The sequence below is a fragment of the Podarcis filfolensis genome (genome assembly GCF_964270895.1).
Source record: "Podarcis filfolensis genome assembly, chromosome: 4".
NCBI classification, from domain to species: Eukaryota; Metazoa; Chordata; class Lepidosauria; order Squamata; family Lacertidae; genus Podarcis; species Podarcis filfolensis.
This window is the reverse complement of record NC_139607.1, coordinates 9,809,430-9,827,668: the sequence shown is the minus strand read 5'-3', so window position 1 is coordinate 9,827,668 and position 18,239 is coordinate 9,809,430. Positions and strand designations below refer to the sequence as shown.

Below are 18,239 nucleotides of genomic sequence, written 5' to 3'. Positions count from 1 at the left end.
TCAGCTTCAGACAAAGAGATGTACAAGTTGTGCTACCTGTTCCTTAAGGAAAAAAGCTCACTCATCCAAACACCCTGTATGAATAGTGTAGAACATACGGGACCCCTCATCAGAATCATACCCTTTTTGTCTTCTCAAAAGCCACATCTTAAATGAAAGAAAACCCATATCTCTTTAACATATTAGCTACATCTTTTCTAAGAAAAATACTTCAGGTCCTAGGGGATAGTCTGCAGTGTACATCCCCTATCTGAAATCGTATCATCATTGCATTTTAACTATTGTAATGTTTGAATTAAGCATGTTTACTACTCTTCACTGTGGAAGCTCTCCCTATACTTAGTTCGAAAACACACATACAAATTTGTATTTCACCATTTCACATTTAGAATTTTATTGCTGTTCCCACCTGCGTGTTACTGGCAACAAAGAGGGACTACTGAGAGTGCTATTGCTACCATATGTTAACAAGCAATACAACTTGTGGTTGCATTTATATTCTTAAAGTGCACTTTTATCAGTGTCAAGGATATCATCTTGCACATACGCCTTTGAGTTGAAAACGGGTATCAAGATAAATACTCGAGGTGTGGGCAATGCAAAGCAGACATTTGGTGGGGCTGTATAAAAATAAAAGATTTTTTGGCTCCAAAACAGAATGGCTAGCATCACAATTCCTATACAGTATATAAAATCTACTGTTTTGCCACATTTGAAATTCCAGTTGGCCCATTTAAAAAACTGAGACATTTGACTGGCTACTGTCAGAAACAAGATGTCTGGCTTGATGGAACCTTGGTACGACCCTGAATTCTTGCATCTAATAACTGAAAATTATTTGAGTCACTCAATTAGAACACCCTACACCCTTTTAAATGTGTCTGTGGGAGGGGGGCTATTGGTTTGCTTTGTTTTTGTTCTTGTTATTATTATGCATTTTGCATTTTTTATCATGTTACGTTGTGAACCACCCCCAGATTTACGGATGAAAGGCGGCATACAAATTTAAGGAAATAATAATAATAAATAAGTACAAGAAATTCATTTAGCAGCTGTATTGAGGATACCTCTAAGGTGGAATCTCATTTACTGATTAAAAAAGAAACAGTCTGCAAAGGTAAGAAATGGGGCAAGGCAAATGTCTTTACTTGGCAAGTAGAACCAGCAGGAGTTAATTGCAAGAGTTAATCACTACTTCTTACTTGTTATGCTTCCCTTCAAGAATTGCAAGGTCCCATTTCTCCATAAAATGGGTGGTGGGGGGCGCTAATAGATTCTTCACTCTGGTTGGCTGTAGCTTCTGTGGTGTCTCCATAATCAAATTAAGGGAAAGCATTGCACTTGACATCATGCCCCAAATACAATGCCAGAGCCCAAGTTATCCAGGTACTCTCCCGAAGATTAAAACTATCTGTGGCTAAATTCACCTCCTAACTTAAATCACAGAGCATACATAAGAGAAGACCAGACTGTGATTATACTAAATTTTAATGTGCATCACGAAGAAAGCAGAAACAGACTAGCTGCAACAAACAGGTGTCTACTCTTCTACAAATGTCAACAAATAAGGATGCAATCCTAACCAGCCTACTCAGAAGAAAGTCCTATTGAATTCAATTGAGCTTACTCGTTGGTAAGTGAGGTTCAGATTGCAGCCTAAATTGCTGGGTTGTTTTTTGATTAGTTCCAGGGGAAAAGGGGAAAGTCCCAGTTATTAATAGATATCCATCAAAGGAAAAATCCTCCCATATCCTAAAATAGTACACAAACTCCTTGAGGGTAAAGAAAATATCAATTATCTTATCGACCCATTATTTGTGGGTCCTTTGTGGAGCAATATTCCTTTTTCAAACACTATGGTTGCAAATAAGAAAGTTTAAAAATCTGTTTCAAGAGTGTGAAAGCAATTCAGGGCAGAAGTATGATTCTCCCTGATAGTGCCCATCTCAATTCCATTTTAGTGCTATGGGGCAAGCAGGGGATCATGAGCCCCATATTTACTTTCTAACTTGTAGCTCCACTCTCACTTGTTATAAAGTCAATTGTAATTAACACTACAGTTACTCTCTGCACACCTGCTGTGCATGTAAGCCCAGTCTTCACATTTCCCACATAGGTGCCATAAACCTGTAGGCTCAGAGTCTACTTGCTGAGAAATTCTACTACCCGAAACAGGACAAGCCATGGGAATACACTTAAAATTCCAGTTTATTCATTTCCTGAAACAGAAGAAGGGGGGCAAGGGGGGAAGTGTTTCCCTTTCCCCTCCCTTTTAGAAACCTAGTAAAGTGTGTACAGAAATTCCTGGAGTTGCAAATAATTTTATTTGAGAACTGTGAATAGTTTTACAGCAGAACTTAAGTGTCGCTTTCTGAAAGTGCACAGGTGCCTGCTACTATCGGAGATGTTCAGAAGTGCTTTGCAGTTGGCTTCTGCTGAACTGAGCCACCAAGATACCTTGTTAACTTTATAGAGCATCATCTCTTTCAACTACTTGAGTTCCAAGCATAAGTTAGGCTCTTTTCCGGAATCGGCTGTCAAACTTCTCCCACAAGTGCAATTCCATTGTCCTTGGCAAGACTACATTAGTTCAGGTTGACAACTGAATTGCCCCCTTAAGAACAGCACACAGATCCAATCCCTGCCACAAAATTTAATATATGCTTTGCTAAGTGGAAAGGAATGCACCCTCCCAAATCCCGTTGTTCATTTGAGAACATTTAAGGGGAAAGTTAAACCAGATCTGAAGGCCATCTAACTTAACCATCTGCACCTGAGCAGGATTCTTCATTCCCTGCATTCTTAATGAGCAACTCCCAATAACAGCAGTCTGCTTATCAAGGCCAAGAAATGCCTGAGTTTCTAAACCAAACTTTCACTGAAGGCACTGTTTTCCTGAAGTTGCCATGTGGAAAATAATGAATACCGAATGAAATTCACCAAAGTGTAAAAGGACATGCATGAGTTGCACTGTATGTTCCAACAAGTCATCTTCTAGTACCTTAAAGGCTAAGAAATTTGTTGTGGGAATCTGGCTTCCATGGACTGCAAGACCTCTTAGGAAGTTGTTTGTTCTAGAGCAGTGTTTCCCATACTTGGGTCTCCAACTGTTTTTTAGAATACAACTCCCACCATCCCTAGTTAGCAGGACCAGTGGTCAGGGGATGATGGGAATTGTAGTCCAAAAACAGCTGGAGACCCAAGTATGGGAAACAACGTTCTAGAGCAAGAAAGCCATGCCCCTCTAGTTGTTGCTGACAGACTACAACTCCCATCAGCCACAGCCGGCGTAGCCGATAGGGATAATGAAAGCTGTGGTCCAACAACAGCTGGGGGGTGGGGGTGCTACAGGTTCAAACGCCTATTCTACAGAACCTAAATATCCTGTAACAAGAAACTTTCCTGTACATTAAAAAGGATATGCCTAAATAACAGGGGATCCAGCAATTGCAACACAAAAGCAACTCCAACTTGGCATACATACTCTGAAGTTATTCCTACAAAATCCAGTGGGCCTTATTTCCAAGTGAGCTAATGAACACCGCATCAACCCCATCAAAATTTCCACAAAATCTCTGCTTAATTTGAGCAAAGGCTCCACCCAAGAACCTGTGGCTGAACTCTCAAATGACAAAAAAAAAAAAAACTAGTCAGAGCCATACCCAGGCTCTTTTGACAAGGAGCTGTATCAGCACGCCTCCGTCCCTTGCACTCTCTGCCAAGGTGCCCAGATGAGCCTGTGTGCCTCACCTGGTTGCCCAGGGCAGCGAAGGAGCACCCCAGGGAGAGAACAGCTGGGCGGATGAGCTCACTCCAAGCCAAAGTGGAGAAGGTGCAATTTTGGAAACTGGGCCTGCACCCTTGGGAGGCCAGCATAACCAACACCTAGGTGCACCTCTGAAACTAGTGCTCATATTAGAGGAGAAAAAGTTGGGTGGCCCTTCCTGATAGCCGTAAGGCCCACACCCCATCTCCCTTCAATTTTACCCATATCATACCACACCCTACCTAGAGTGTGTTTTCCAAGCAAGACAGTAGTTAAAGGGGCCGTCCCCACCCTGTTATTTAACAAGGCATGAAAGGACAGGGAGTAGCCAAGCAAAGATACCTTTACCTCCTCAAATCTCCACCAGGCACATCTGGAATTGGTGCCAGGCGCTTGCAGGAAGGTTGCATGGCCAACCGGCCCGCCAGCCACTCCACCTTTTGCAAGTTAAATGCTACACCCAAATCCCTGCAAGGAGCAGTGCTTTTTCCCCCCTGGGGGTACTCAGGGGTATGCAGTACAGGCAAATTTTGTTTCGGAAGAATCACACTGGCTTTTGCCCGGCTACAAAACTTTCCGAGACTTCTGAATGGAAAGGAGAGAGGAGAAGCGTACCTGTTTGCAGCACACACACCCAAAAAAAACTTATTATTTTTTTTTAAAGTTGAACCAATAACTTTTGTTTTATGGACCCAAAAGGTAAATCTGGAGTGTGATTCACTTTGCATTTTGCTACAGGCCATTTCCCCGTCCCGTTCTCTCTTCCACCCACCTCCCCATTTGAAAATACCGCCTGTCTGGAGAAGAAGTGTGGGCAATGCCAGGGCAAGGAGGAGGACGGGGAGAAAGAGAGGGAGAGGCAACCTTCATGTTGCTTTTAAAGGGCAATACTTATAAATGCTCACGACAAAAAACAAGTGTGTCCCCCCCTTCCCATTGCCCCGCTTTTCTACCTGCGGGGCGCAGCAGGGACCCCCCCCCCCCGCGCGCGCGGCTCTCTTACCTCCACCCAGCGGCGAGCTTCGGCAAAGGCGCCCTCGCCCCCGCTGCCGGCGCCCTCGGCATCCTCTCTGCTCTCCATGGCCGGCAAGAGAGAGGAAGGCGCGGCGGGACTCCCGAGCTGAGGAAGAAGAAGAAGAAGCAGGGGGAGAAGGCTTGTCAGAAGCGCCCGGCCGCCGAGGGAAACGCGGGGACGGACGCCGCTCGGGAGGCGTCGCCAAGTCGCCGCCCTCACAGCCTCCCCCGCCCCACACAGGAAGAAAAAAAGGGGGCAAAGTTTGGGGAGGGGCGTCGTCACCCCCTCACCGTTACCTCAGCGAGAAGCGAGGGGCTCAGTCGCCGCCGCGACGCGCCCTTTCCCTCTCCACAGACGCCCGGCTCTGGCGCTGCGGCGCCTCGGAAGCGGAGACCCCTCAGGCGCACTTTCGCCGCCACGGCAGCCCCTTTGCCCGCTCGCTCTCTCGGCGGCGTCCCGCTAGGAAAGGCGCGCCCGCCCCACTCCTCCTCCTCCTCCACCACCTACCTCCGGCCGGCGCTCCAGCCAGCAGCCGCGGGCAAACTTTGGCCAACTTCCCCGGGGGACGGAGGCGCGACTCCCACCTGGCGGCAGGTAAGGCAACGGCAGCCGCGCTCCGAGGACCTCCTCGGTCTCGCCTTAAGGAAGGGAAGCGCGGCGCGTTGGGCGGCGGCGCCCCCTCCCTGCGAAAAAGCAGCACGGCGCCTGGAGAGAGCCTCATTGCAGGGTTTTTGAAACTTTTAAAGGTAAAACCTTGGCCTTTCTTCTGGGCATAGTCGGCCAATTGGTGCTAAAGAAGGACAGAACTTTTTTTATGTACGCTACAACAGCAGCAAGAATACTTACTGCAAAGTATTGGAAGACACAAGATTTACCCACTTTGGAAGAATGGCAGATGAAGGTGATGGATTATATGGGACTGGCAGAAATGACTGGCAGAATCCGGGACCAGGGAGAAGAGGCGGTGGAAGAAGATTGGAAGAAATTTAAAGACTACCTACAGAAATGTTGCAAAATTAATGAATGTTAGAATGATGTTGGATAGAAATTAAGTGGTTTCCAGCTGTAATGCTTTAAGAATATGGAAAAATGAATTGATAATGGATGAAAATACTGAGTTATAAAATGTTAAATTATATATATAAGATGAATGAAAGAGGGTAAGGATTTGCTGATTTGATTAGTTAAATGGGAATACAAGAAGGGGAGGTGTGAGGAAGTCAATGAAACAAGCAAATGAGTTTTAAGTTATGAAAAATAATTGTTTTTAACTTTTCTTGTTTTTTCTGTATGCTTTGTCACACTAGATGGCAATGGTGAGCTTATGGCAAATTCAATATATTTTCCAAAACTTTTTTTAAAATTAGCTGCCAGGCACAATTCCAAGTGCTGGTTTTGACTATAAAGCCTTAAAACAGCTTAGGACCACAATATGTCAAGGACTGCCTCTGCCGTTATAAACCATCACAGACCCTAAGATCATATTCTGAGGCCCATCTTTGTGTGCCTCCTTCCATGAGACATCCGAAGGGTGGCAACATGAGAACAGCCCCCCCTTTCTTTTTTTTTGCATTGGCTCCCCATTTGTGGGGAACCTCCAGAGAGGTTCACCTGGCACCTTCATTGTATATATTTTAGATGCCAGGCAAAAATGTTCCTCATCAGCTAGACCTTTGGCTGATTAACATTCCATTGCCATTTAAATGTGTCTGTGGTGAGAGGGGTTATTGGCTTGTTTCGCACATGTTATTGTGTGTTTTTGTGTTTTCATTTGTTATGTTTCCATGGTGAAAAACCCTGTGCTGTTTGGATGAAAGGTGATACACAAATTCAATAAAGAATAGTAATAGTTCTAGAAGTTTCTGGAAGTTTAGGGATGGTAGCGGGCAGGGAAGCTATAATTGTGTTGTTGTAAACTTTGGACCAGTACTGCTCCCATAAACGCAGCTTCCTTATTGGAACTGAACACAGTATATCATCGTCCTTATCATACTTCCGTGAGACAAGGCAGGGCTTACTTTTATTCCAACACCAATATAAACCAAGGGATTGAGGTTTTTGTCCCTGCATGTAAGAATGCAGGCCTTTGTGGCAGTCACGTCGGGGAACGGAAGGCATTCTGTTTACTGTGTCTGTATCAATCACAGCTTTTGTTGCCTTGGAAAGTCCAACAAGGGCAGATGTCAGAGGAGAGATTCACAGTATCTTCTGATGAGCCCATTCAAAGATGTAGACTCCAATGTTTCAGTTGTTACTGAGCCAATGTATATGTCCTCTGCATTTCTCCAACCGTATGTATCTTTCACATATTTAAGCTTAGAGGTAAGCAATGTATAAACAGGAATAAATTAATTCCACTGATATTCCAAGGCGATGCATATCAGCTTTTGAAAATACGTAGAAAAATCAATTGTAAAGCTTCCATCCCCTCACTACTTGAACCCAGTAAGAACAAATAAAACATGACACCCCCCCCCCCCGCTTTTTTAAAAATTGAATTCCTCCTGGAAGCAATTGCAACAAAAAAATCTAAATGCCTGGATACTTCATACTAATGTAAAATGTTATTTTAGGCACTCCAACATTCTATCTCAATTGCTATCAAATAATATAAGGTAGTTGCAGTTACCATAAATTTTCATTCTTTTACAGCTTGTGTTTAGCAAAGTATGTTGAAGGGACATCCCTGTTTTGTCTGAACTCGGGTATTACAAGAACTCTTTAATTGCCTTCCATAGAGCAAATGTGTTGTGGAAAGACTGCTGTGATCCAGTAAGTTCTCCTTTTGGAGAATTTACTTAATCACCAGCAAGTGCTGTTTATCACAGGGGTCATTTGTTCTGTAGCAAATTGAAACAATTCATTTTATTAGTTACTATTTAAAAAACAAAACAAAAAAACCCAAACGCCTCCATTCCAAAATTGTTCTGAATGCCATATATGCTCATTTGGAAGGGACATTCAAACTTTCATTTTCCTCTAGTCACTAGGTCAGCTGGAGGTTACAGGGGCAGGGCAAGGGGGAGAGAATATAATGGGAGACTGACAATCTCAGCTATCTACTCTTCTAACTTGATAGCACATCTTAGCCAAAGCATCCTACATTCCAGGCAGTTGTTTTTCCATACAGAACTCTCCAGTAGCAAGAGGACCAGGACACAGAAGCATTTATAAAAGGGAGGGTTTTTTGTATTTTGAAATTGAGCCCTTGTAAATTCCTGTTGGGTTTGTTTCTGTGCAAAAAAAAAAAGGGAAAAAAGTTACTACTCTGTCACCTCTTAACAGTTCCTTTCCCCTTAGATACAAATAATAGTTAACAGCCCAACTCCGAGTTTGTTTTTTTAAAAAACAACAGTGCAATCCTCTACATATTTAAAGTTGGGGGGTAATCTAGAAGCTCAGACCTGTAGTACAGCCATGAGCTGTATTCCACAATGGCTTGGTAACAAGCCTTGCGCCCTACCTTTGAGACACAACCACTATGATGGCTTTAATTCTACTCGTTACTTTCCTCCTACTTCTCACTGTGATGCTGTTCCCGGAGCCCATAAAAAAATGATGAGAGTAGGCTTGAGATACAGGTGGCATAACCTAGAAGAGGCAGCAATAGTTGAAGGGAAGGCCAAGCCAAGAGGCAGCAACCTGTATTAACCTATGGAAGGCAGGCATCATAAGATGGACTAGATTAACCTGTTTGCTTCTAGTAAGGCCCTCCTCCTCTTTACCTGTTGCACAGTACAGGAACAGTTTTCTCAAACATCCTTTGGTTTCCATCATTTGTTCCTATATGCAGCAATGACTTATTTCACAAGGCATGTGCATGCATTTTTGCAGGCATTTTTGCAGGATTTTTGCAGGCACTTATCACTCCAAGAACGGGGCTCATGGAGAACTTACATTACAGGCACAAATACAGCTAGCACAAATAAGCAGATGTTAGAAACAGGCAGGTGTTTCCAATTACAGTATTCTACAGGGGAACCTTCAAAAAGTTTATTCTCATTTTTCCTTGTCGGGATTCAAGTGATCAAGTCATCCTGAACCCAAAGCTCAGCAGTGCTAGCTCAAACAGAAAAAGGAAGCTAACCATTAGAGGTTTTCACAAGCGTGCTAGAAGCACACACATGCTCACAGACATATGCACAGTCCATAGCTCAATTAACCGCTCAGTGCCTGCTTTGCTTCAAGTCTCTGCAAGGAAAATAAAACCCTTTTAACGAGACATTTAGCAACACTGACAAAAGTAAGGATGGGCAAGGCCACAGGTCAGGCTAGTGATGAAGTCTGTTGAATAGTTGGACCATCTGAATGAATTCAAAACCAGGGAGCTGATGACATCTTCAATGATCCTGAATCTTAGTTGGAAAAGAATATGCGTTAGTTAGTTGGAAAAGAATAGTTAGCATGGCTGTGAATGATTCCGCCCCCCCCCCCCCAAGGCTTGCAGCCATCTCTTAAGAACGTGGTTCCTTATCTTCAGTGGAAAACTCAGGGGAATTATGAACCAAGTAGCTTGATTTCTGTAACAAATGTTACAAAAGCAAGTAAGAGCTAATCACAAGCATATAAATGAAAGTCAGTGACTTTATTAAGACACAAGACAATAATGATGTTCTTCTTCTTTTTCAGTCCAGTAGCTGGCTATTTAATACAGTGTCATCATAGCAGATAAAAAACTTCAGAAAGGCTGTATCCTCTTATTAATCTTGATGCACCAGGATTAAGATGAAAAGTCAATTGGGGGGGGGAGGGAGGAGAAGAGGTATACAAAGAGTAGTAATATTAATGAATTGGTCAGAGATTAATATTCCTCATTGGCAGGGATAGCTCTAGCCCAGGCTTCCTCAACCTCATCCCTCCAGATGTTTTTGGCCTACAACTCCCATGATCCCAGTGGTTGGGGTGGTGGGAATTGTAGTCTCAAAACATCTGGAGGGCCGTGGTTAAGGAAGCCTGCTCTAGCCCATGTTATTAGTGTCATTTGCCATAAAAACCTGTGCTCATTTCAGAGGTGTATGGCATATGTTATTAATACGGTCTGTTTCCACAGAGTCAGTTCTAAGGCCTACTGCAGTTAAGAGCAATCCCAGAATACAGAAAGTGTGGGGGAAGTCAAACGCTTTCAAGCACTTGTTTTTCCCTGACAGATTTGGGCCAGCTCAGCTGAGAGCAAGTAGCCTTGCTCGTGAATGGGGTTTGGATCTGGTGTAACTTTACACTGGATTAACATATATGAGCTTCTTGTGTACAGGACTGCTCCCTTAACAGCATCTCACAAAGTTGGCAACTGCTTACCAAAAGTCCATGCAATAACCCGTAAGACCAGATCAGTTGCTCTGCAAACAGGAGTCGTCTTGACCTTTCTTTTGTTGCACATTCATGTTGAGAACTGCATTGTCCCTGCAGCAATTTCCTTTATAGTGGTGAAGCTTTCTCTGGCTGCTGCAATCAGAGAAACTGCTATGGGCCACATCCAAGGTAGCCAAATTAGACAGCATCAGATGAATTTTGCTGTGCTATGTATGAGGATAATCAGGATTGCTTGTGCCCAGTAAAAAAAACACAAAACCTGTGAACTAGGTCTATGGCGCTTTTCATTATGTTGTGCTACCAACACAGCTGCTCTCCTGGAATGCATTCATGCAATCATTCAAAATACTCTAGAAGAAACAGGCTACATGAGATAAAGGACAAATTTGAAGTTTAATCCACATCAACATGTTATTTTCATGGTATCAAAAACTGGATCATTGATTTATGGCAAAAGCATTATTCTGTTACAATACATTAGGCAGTTTCTGTCCTGGTGCAAGAATAATTTAGGCAGCTGCTAAAGCAATTGCATTGAACCTTAATTCATCTGGATCACGTTCCATGAATTTCTTGCATACTTCTACCGCATCCTAGTTAAGAGGAAAGAAAGGATAAGGATGCGTCATCCGTTTTGCAAAACAAACACAACTGAAATTGATCAATCATTGCCTAACTAACATTAGGAATGGTGAGAACAGTTCTGCATTTGTTTACCAGGAATTTTGACTGATCAGAAGACTGATCATAAAGATAATATGAAGCAGAAAACAATATTCAGTATGCCCAGCTTCTGGCACTACTGGCAATTTGAAGCTCATTTAAATTTGTACTATATTCTACAACAGCAGTTTCACAAAATAACATAGTAAATACTTCATACCACCCACAACAGCTCTGCTATAAGAAGTGTCAAAGTCTGTTGATATGAAACAATATTCCTACCTCTAAAAAAGTGTCATCACTAGATTGCCCATGGTTTATTGGGAAAGGCTTCCGTCCATCTGTTGGAAAACACAGAAAGAAAATTATTAAGAATTTTTGTAGAAACATTAAGTAGTAAATTTGACACGGCAATCTTCCTCATGGGGCAAATACTACACCTCACGTGATCCCATAAAATAAGTTTTAAGGTCATTTAATCCTTTGATATTTTCCCCACTATACGTACAATGAAATAACAGGGCTAGGAAAAATTAAGTACTATAGTTAAATTTGTATAAGTAGCCAAGGTTTAAAATCATCATCATCATTATTTAATCACCTTCCACAACATATGTCCCAAGGCAATGTATGACATGCAATAAGCCCTGCTAAAAAAAGTTACAAAACTGTACAAAAAAAAAACCCCTAAACAAAACAGGAAGTTTAGAAACAACAGAAAATGGACATCTGGGATAACTACAAATTCCTGCATTGCAGGGGGTTGGACTAGATGATCTTTAGGGTCTCTTCCAGCTCTACAATTCCATGATTCTATGAACTACGGCAGAGACCTATTCATCCAGCTGCAAAAGCTTGTTGGAACAAAAATGTGAATGACTATGCATTAACAGCATATACCAATTCCACTGACAGAGTTGGGCATTGTTCTAGTTCTTCCTTTATGTACACAGATCAAAACAAATGGAAAGCTACTGGGTTTTTCATGCTAACTTACTATAAAATGAATCAAGATCCCCTGTAGACTAGCTTCCCATTGCCACCACTAGGGCCCAGACACATGCCTCCAAGTTCAAACAGGACACAAAGGCAAAGGCCCTTCTATGCTTGGTTTTAGAAATTCAGACATTCACTGCCATTAAGTATGGAGCCACAATTTAACTACCGTATTTTTCGCCCCATAGGACACACCTAGTTTTTTTGGGGGGGGGAATAAAAGAAAAAAAAATTATTTCCCCCCCCCAGGCACAGGGCAGGCACGGGGGAAGCCCGAGCTTCCCCCGACCCCAGCCCCCAGAAGCCCGGGAGCGCAGGCAGCTCTGCGCAACTCTCGGGAGCCCAGCGCGGCTTCGCGCCGGGCTCCCTAGGGTTGCGCAGAGCTGCGGGAAGCCCGGGAGTGCAGGCAGCTCTGCGCAACCCTCGGGAGCCTGGCGTGAAGTCGCGCCGGTCTCCCAAGGGTTGCGCAGAGCTTCCTGAAGCCTGGAGAGCGAGAGGGGTCGGTGCGCACCGACCCCTCTCGCTCTCCAGGCTTCAGCGAAAGCCTGCATTCACCCCATAGGACGCACACACATTTCCCCTTCATTTTTGGAGGGGGAAAAGTGTGTCCTATGGAGCGAAAAATATGGTACTTGATTAATAGTAACAGGCTGATCCTCCATGGCAGTTACTTTTTAAAGCTATCCAACATAGACAGCCAAATTCATGAAGCCAACTTCGCAGCTTCCATAAAATATGCCGGGAAAGGCTTTGTCTTCCATTCCCAGTTTTCAGTTTCTTGTGTAAATTCATTTAGTTTGGTAGCTATTTTTATTCCATCACGGACAAATCCCTAAATTATTTTCATATGAGGTATGCGCTTTAGACATTTTCAATGTGTTTACTGCAATGGTTGACTTCTATATACGCAGCACTCCACGAGGCAGTTCCGCAATGCACATTCTTGGTTGCGTTCCACAGACCTAGAGCTGACCACACACAGTTTGCAAGCTAAGTTTTTTTTATCCTGTTCCCTAGTCTATTCTGGTAAATTGTTATCTATAAATATAAAGAGCATATTTTCTGTGGCAAAGCGTAAGTGTTTTGTGTTTAGGTGGTCTTCCAGAATTCAAAAAGCAAACAATCTGAACAGACTAAATAAGGCACAAAAGGACAGTGCAATAAGAGGAGATCTTAGGAAACTTAGGGTGTACAGTTTTGGTGCTATGGTTTCAAATCAAAGAAGTTATACTAATGACACAGTACTAATGAGTATTAGAAGTTCTGAGGTCTTAGGCAACTGCCTCTCTTAACCCTGTTACTAGAGATTGTTCGATCAGATATTCTGGGGACTGAATCCACAGCCTTTTTCACATGCAAGGTTTGCAATTGCAAGTTTCCTATGACTTCACTTTATACAGGCTCATGGAAGACAACATACATCTTCAAAAGGTCACTCTAAATCCATGGCACATTCAAGGTAGGGGGGAAAACCATTACCAACTCATACATTAAAAAATCAGAAACAAGTTATGAACTAAAACGGAGGCCTGCTCATCAGGTTAACAGCTTTCCCCTTTCAAAAGTAGCTGTTCCAATATTCTTCAATTCCTCTTAACTGTGGTTCTCGAAAGGCAGAACATAATTACTTGACCGAGAATTCTTTACTGGACGATCTTATAATCACTATCCATTCTTGGCAGGCAGGCTATACACCCGAGGTAAAAATATCAAAAATTAAGCATTAAGTAGATGGTAATATGATCCGTTTTGAAAGAGAAGGATTGCTCTTACCCAACTCGTAGAGATTGCCATCAATGTTTACTAATGCGATGAAGTGAAGATCTACTTTTTCATCTATACTGGGTGCCTGCGAGAGAATACAACATGCATGCAAGTCATTAGTAGGAGCTGAAACTCTTGCTCTACCTATTTGGGAAGAACTTAACCCGAGCCAGGGCTCAACCTATGAACCCGGTTTGAACAATACATGTGAAGTATAAAAGACATGGGCTTCTAAATAAAGAAAAGCACATTGTTCCTAAAGACTGAACCAGCTTCTAGGGTTGGTTTTGGTTCTGTCCAGGCTTGACCTCTGGCACCTCTCATTTGAGAACTTTGGCACTGGAGAGAGAAGAGACCTGTCTCAAAGGAATGGAGGATGAAGATGGTACTTTGGCCACTACTGTACCTACAAAAAAATGTACTTTAACACATACACACACTTGAAATTTGGGCTAATATATACATTTTCACACTAGACAAAAGTATGCCCTCTCCTTTTCATACACACCTGACAGATGCAAGTCCCACTGAACACAATGAGGTCTACAGCTAAGGCGTAAGATTGCACTGTAAACTCTTGTTTTGAGTCTGTATACATAATTTCATACTGAAATGGTCCTTTCCTAACAAAAACACAGCTTCCGTTTTGCTGGGCTGGTTATCAGGCAATGGCCACAGGACAATACCAGGAGAAACAGAGGATGGTGATACGAAACGGTACTTGAATAATCCTGGCACCATAGGGAACCATGTAGTTTCTGATCCCAATACTAGACTTAAAATGCTATTTTTATTGTGAGATTTTTAGTAAGGCACTTTTGTGAGCCCTTTGGTGCATTATTATTTCTAAACAAATAATAAAATTGACCATGGCTATTTATTGGGCAATTTGCAGCCACAGTTTACAAAATGCTATTGATCATTATACTGCAGCCCCCGCCCCCGTGCAAAACAAAAGCTAAAATGAAGTTTTTATACTGTAAACTGCCCTGTGATCTTTGGATGAAGGGTGGTATAGAATAATGATAATCTGATTTTAACAAAATAGCCAGTATGACAGCTTAAGAATTAGAAACGCAGAATGGCTGTGTAATTTAGAAAGTCAACTGAAGCAAATGTATCACGGTAATTTAATTCCACCTATGCACGAAGTATTGGTCTAACAGACATCCAAAATACACTGTTCTTCGTGGCAACAGCTCCAGAAGCTGGTTAAAATTAACTCCATTTTTTAGAAGTCTCACATTTCTGCCAAAAGGTATTCCAAGTGTTCTCACCGATGCAAGAAGCATTTCAGTGCCAAAAACTCTGGGTTAGTACATAGCTTTTGCAACAACATGCCGACGGCACACGTTAAGAACACTACAAACCTAATGTAATGTTATGACAGTGTCATTTGCAGATATAATAACACAAGTGTCCAGGCTAGAGACATTCATTTCTAGATTGGAACAGCAGCTCCCTGTAGAGATGAAAGATTTGTGTAAGAGTTGTGAAAGTGTTAAAAGAGAATAAAAAAATCAAAAGATGGGACACCTTTTTCTGCAAAGAGGCGCAAATATATAGTTTGCAACTCTATTTTTGTGGGGGAGGAAGACACAACTAAAGGGGAGATGCGATAGTGGCTTACAAAGTTGCACAAAGTGTGCAGGAAATGCACAGAAAAACTCACATGACCCACTGATTGCTATCTATGTGACTGATATGTCCACGCCTGCTTTGAATGTTAAGTGGAAAAAGCATGGATATGAAACATGGTCTGGCTGACTTTTCACCCATGGCCACTTATAATTGCCAATCTTATAACAAACTTGTAATTTTGAGATTGTAGCGACTTCCACTGTGGAAAAATAGGGGGATGTTGTCAGGAGTATAGTCTCAAGATGTTTTCCCCAGAAGTCAATATTATATTGGGGTCAGTTGTGCCTCAAGACTCAAAGCAGTTTGCCGTGTACTTAGCACTCAAACTCTGTACAGTGGTACCTTGGGTTAAGTACTTAATTCGTTCCGGAGGTCCATTCTTAACCTGAAACTGTTCTTAACCTGAAGCACCACTTTAGCTAATGGGGCCTTGCACTGCCGCCACACGATTTCTGTTCTCATCCTGAAGCAAAGTTCTTAACCCGAGGTACTATTTTTGGGTTAGTGGAGTCTGTAACCTGAAGCGTCCGTAACCTGAAGCATATGTAACCCGAGGTACCACTGTATTACTTACACAGGGGCATGTAACCTTTGTGCCTTTGATGAAGTATCACATTGGGGACTTGCAGAGGTTTCTTCTAGACCCTATCAGTTTTAGTCTTAGAGGACATTCAAAAGCATTTCTTAGTTCCAGGTCTCCTTCAGATCTTAAATTTTCATTGTCACAGATTTTCGGTCCCACATTCATGTCACTTTCAGAAAAAGGTATACAAATACGTTAACACAAAGCAGGCCTCAAAGTTGTGTGAAGATGAAACGTATAGCTCTACCAGCTTTTCCAGAAGTTAGTGTCGGTGTGGGCAAGAACAGCAGTTTCTAACTTGACAATGAATGCTTCTATAGCAGCCATTTTCTCTAGAACTGATGGCACTTGCCCACTCAGTTATTCCTAAGAATCGTAATGACAAATTCCAAACCACTATATTCTCATGCCTTCCCTGTGACTCTCCTGTTGTCCCCTCCACAAAGTGTTCACTCACGGCAATGAGTTTGCACAGAGATGCAAAAAAAGTTGTGGATGTGTTCAAACTGACATTGCACCTAGACAAACTTCTGTAGCGGTGATCACTTTTTCATTTCAGAGTGACACCATGGCTGTACTCTGGCCAGTGACTGAAATAAATTGATTCATTCACACCATGGCTGCATCATGTAGATGCAAAGAACACAAACCCTGTTTGAAGAGTTCCCAGGTTCCTGCGGACCTCTTTAAATGTAACAAAGACAGGATTGTGGGGGAAACAGCTCCGTCAGTTATAATTGTGCTTCCAGCTGATCACAGAAGACCATTCACTGTCCATTGTTAAATGTTCCTGGTGCTAAAGTATTCAGTGTCTTACAGAATTAGCAAGCTTTCCAACAAACTACATGGATGGGTACTTGCATGCAGCCAAAGGAAAAGAGTTTCCACAATGAATGAACATCCTTCTCCCTCCTGCCTCCATCTCGTTTGGTCAAGATGCTGTGGAGTGCTATTGCTCTTGTATATCCTGCTTAATCTTTGAGCTGAAAGATGCCACTGATATATTGATTTTTTAGAAGTTTGTCTTCTGGTTAGCGCTTAGTAGTCTACACACGGTTCCAAAGAGGAGTTTCTGTTGTATAGAAAGAGTAAGATTGATGCACTCCCTTATCCCACTTCTTGTTATGAGAATTTGGGTCTGGTTAATTCAATTTCTGAAAGTATTGCATATCTCTTGACAACTGCCTTCTTTGATGATTTTAAAAGAAGAGTCTATGTGGTCCATATTTGTTTACTCTTTACAATACATCTTAATCAGTTCAGATCACTGCTCTTTTAACTTATCCAAAAGTCTGCTACTGAGTTGGTTATGAGGTATTTTACATTCTCCATCAAACCAACTGTTACAGCATAACATATTTATCCAGAGTAGGGTATTTTTAGTTTTATGTAGATCAGTGTCTGTATATTAATTTTTTAATACGGAAGTAACAGCAATAAGTACCCATCACCTTTATTTATACAAAATTTCAATGCTTATATAAGCTCTCTTTTTTAAGCCAAAGGTTAGCATCTAAATAGAAATTTAAAAACCTATTCATGTTGTCAGTACCACATAGAGACAGTGTTCAGGCTCTCTTCCTGGTAGCTAGGCCTCTCCCAAACTAGAAGTAAAAAACATTAGAATTTGAACACACAATGCAGTTTAATACAGTATTAAAAAGACAAGGGAAATTTGAAAACAAGATAAGCACCGCTTGTTTAAGTTGCAGAAAAATATTTGTTCATTGGTATAATTCAAATGCCTGTTTTTACAAAAGAAAGGAACAAGATCAACCAAGATCAAGATCATATTGGATGATTTTTACAATTAACCAGAATATACATATATTTACTGCAAATGTAAACAATCAGCGATGACAATACAACATTTAAGCCATATTGTACATCTCTGATGAAAGATTTAGATCAGGAAGAGCTGGAGAGTATTGCAAAGCACACAGAGCACTGGGCCCTGGAAAAAAGCAGAGAGACTTTCAATTAGATGTGATAGGAGCAGATTTGCCACAGAACTAAGAATTAGCAGACCCAACGAAGCACCAATGAGATAAGAGAAACCAGATGGAAGATGGGAAAAATCTTTGGGGGGAAAGTAGACGTTCCTAATGCTATTTGTCTGCTGATGAGGATTTAAGACAGTATGCTTCGTCTACTGCAAAAAGCCCTAAGGGAATTCAGAGCCAAAGAGTCCCGCCATGAAGCCTAAATGTCGAGGGCGCCTGCCGCAGAGAAGAGATGGAAGATTGACTACACTTACAAAAGAATGGAGCCCAATAGATGATAGGGGTATTGTGGGCCGCCAGCGCTGGAGGGAGACAGGTGGACTGGTAGCCTTTACAGGGCTTGTGGCTTTTGCAGAGGCTACATGATTGCATCTGATCAGGGTCAAGGAAGCAGAGCGACGCAAGGGTGAAGCCTTCATTTTGCAGTGGCTAAACTCAGGCTGTGGTGAGGATGATGGTGACTACACAAATATTAAAAAGAAAAGAAAAGAAGACACA

General features: G+C 42.2%; 2 protein-coding genes across 41 annotated transcripts in view; both read right to left on the bottom strand.

Annotated features, from left to right (window-relative positions):
• Positions 1-5,382, bottom strand: part of LMO7 (LIM domain 7) — a 154,879-nt gene extending 149,497 nt beyond the window's left edge. For 23 of the 37 annotated variants that reach the window (XM_083610352.1, XM_083610374.1, XM_083610363.1 and 20 more), the window contains exons 1-2: positions 5,078-5,291; positions 4,770-4,886 (exon numbers count right to left, since the gene is read on the bottom strand). In XM_083610352.1, the coding sequence (XP_083466478.1) occupies positions 4,770-4,847 (78 nt within the window). In that variant the 5' untranslated portion in view covers positions 4,848-4,886; positions 5,078-5,291. Of the gene's footprint in view, positions 1-4,769; positions 4,889-5,077 lie in introns of those variants that run through there. The other 14 variants (XM_083610366.1, XM_083610370.1, XM_083610379.1 and 11 more) reach the window with 9 other exon arrangements.
• A 5,083-nt stretch (positions 5,383-10,465) lies between these two features.
• Positions 10,466-18,239, bottom strand: part of UCHL3 (ubiquitin C-terminal hydrolase L3) — a 31,705-nt gene continuing 23,931 nt past the window's right edge. For 2 of the 4 annotated variants that reach the window (XM_083610935.1, XM_083610936.1), the window contains 4 exons: positions 17,996-18,202; positions 13,524-13,599; positions 11,037-11,095; positions 10,466-10,684 (listed from right to left, as the gene is read on the bottom strand). In XM_083610935.1, the coding sequence (XP_083467061.1) occupies positions 10,601-10,684; positions 11,037-11,095; positions 13,524-13,599; positions 17,996-18,202 (426 nt within the window). In that variant the 3' untranslated portion in view covers positions 10,466-10,600. The remainder of the gene's footprint in view (positions 10,685-11,036; positions 11,096-13,523; positions 13,600-17,995; positions 18,203-18,239) is intronic. The other 2 variants (XM_083610938.1, XM_083610937.1) reach the window with 1 other exon arrangement.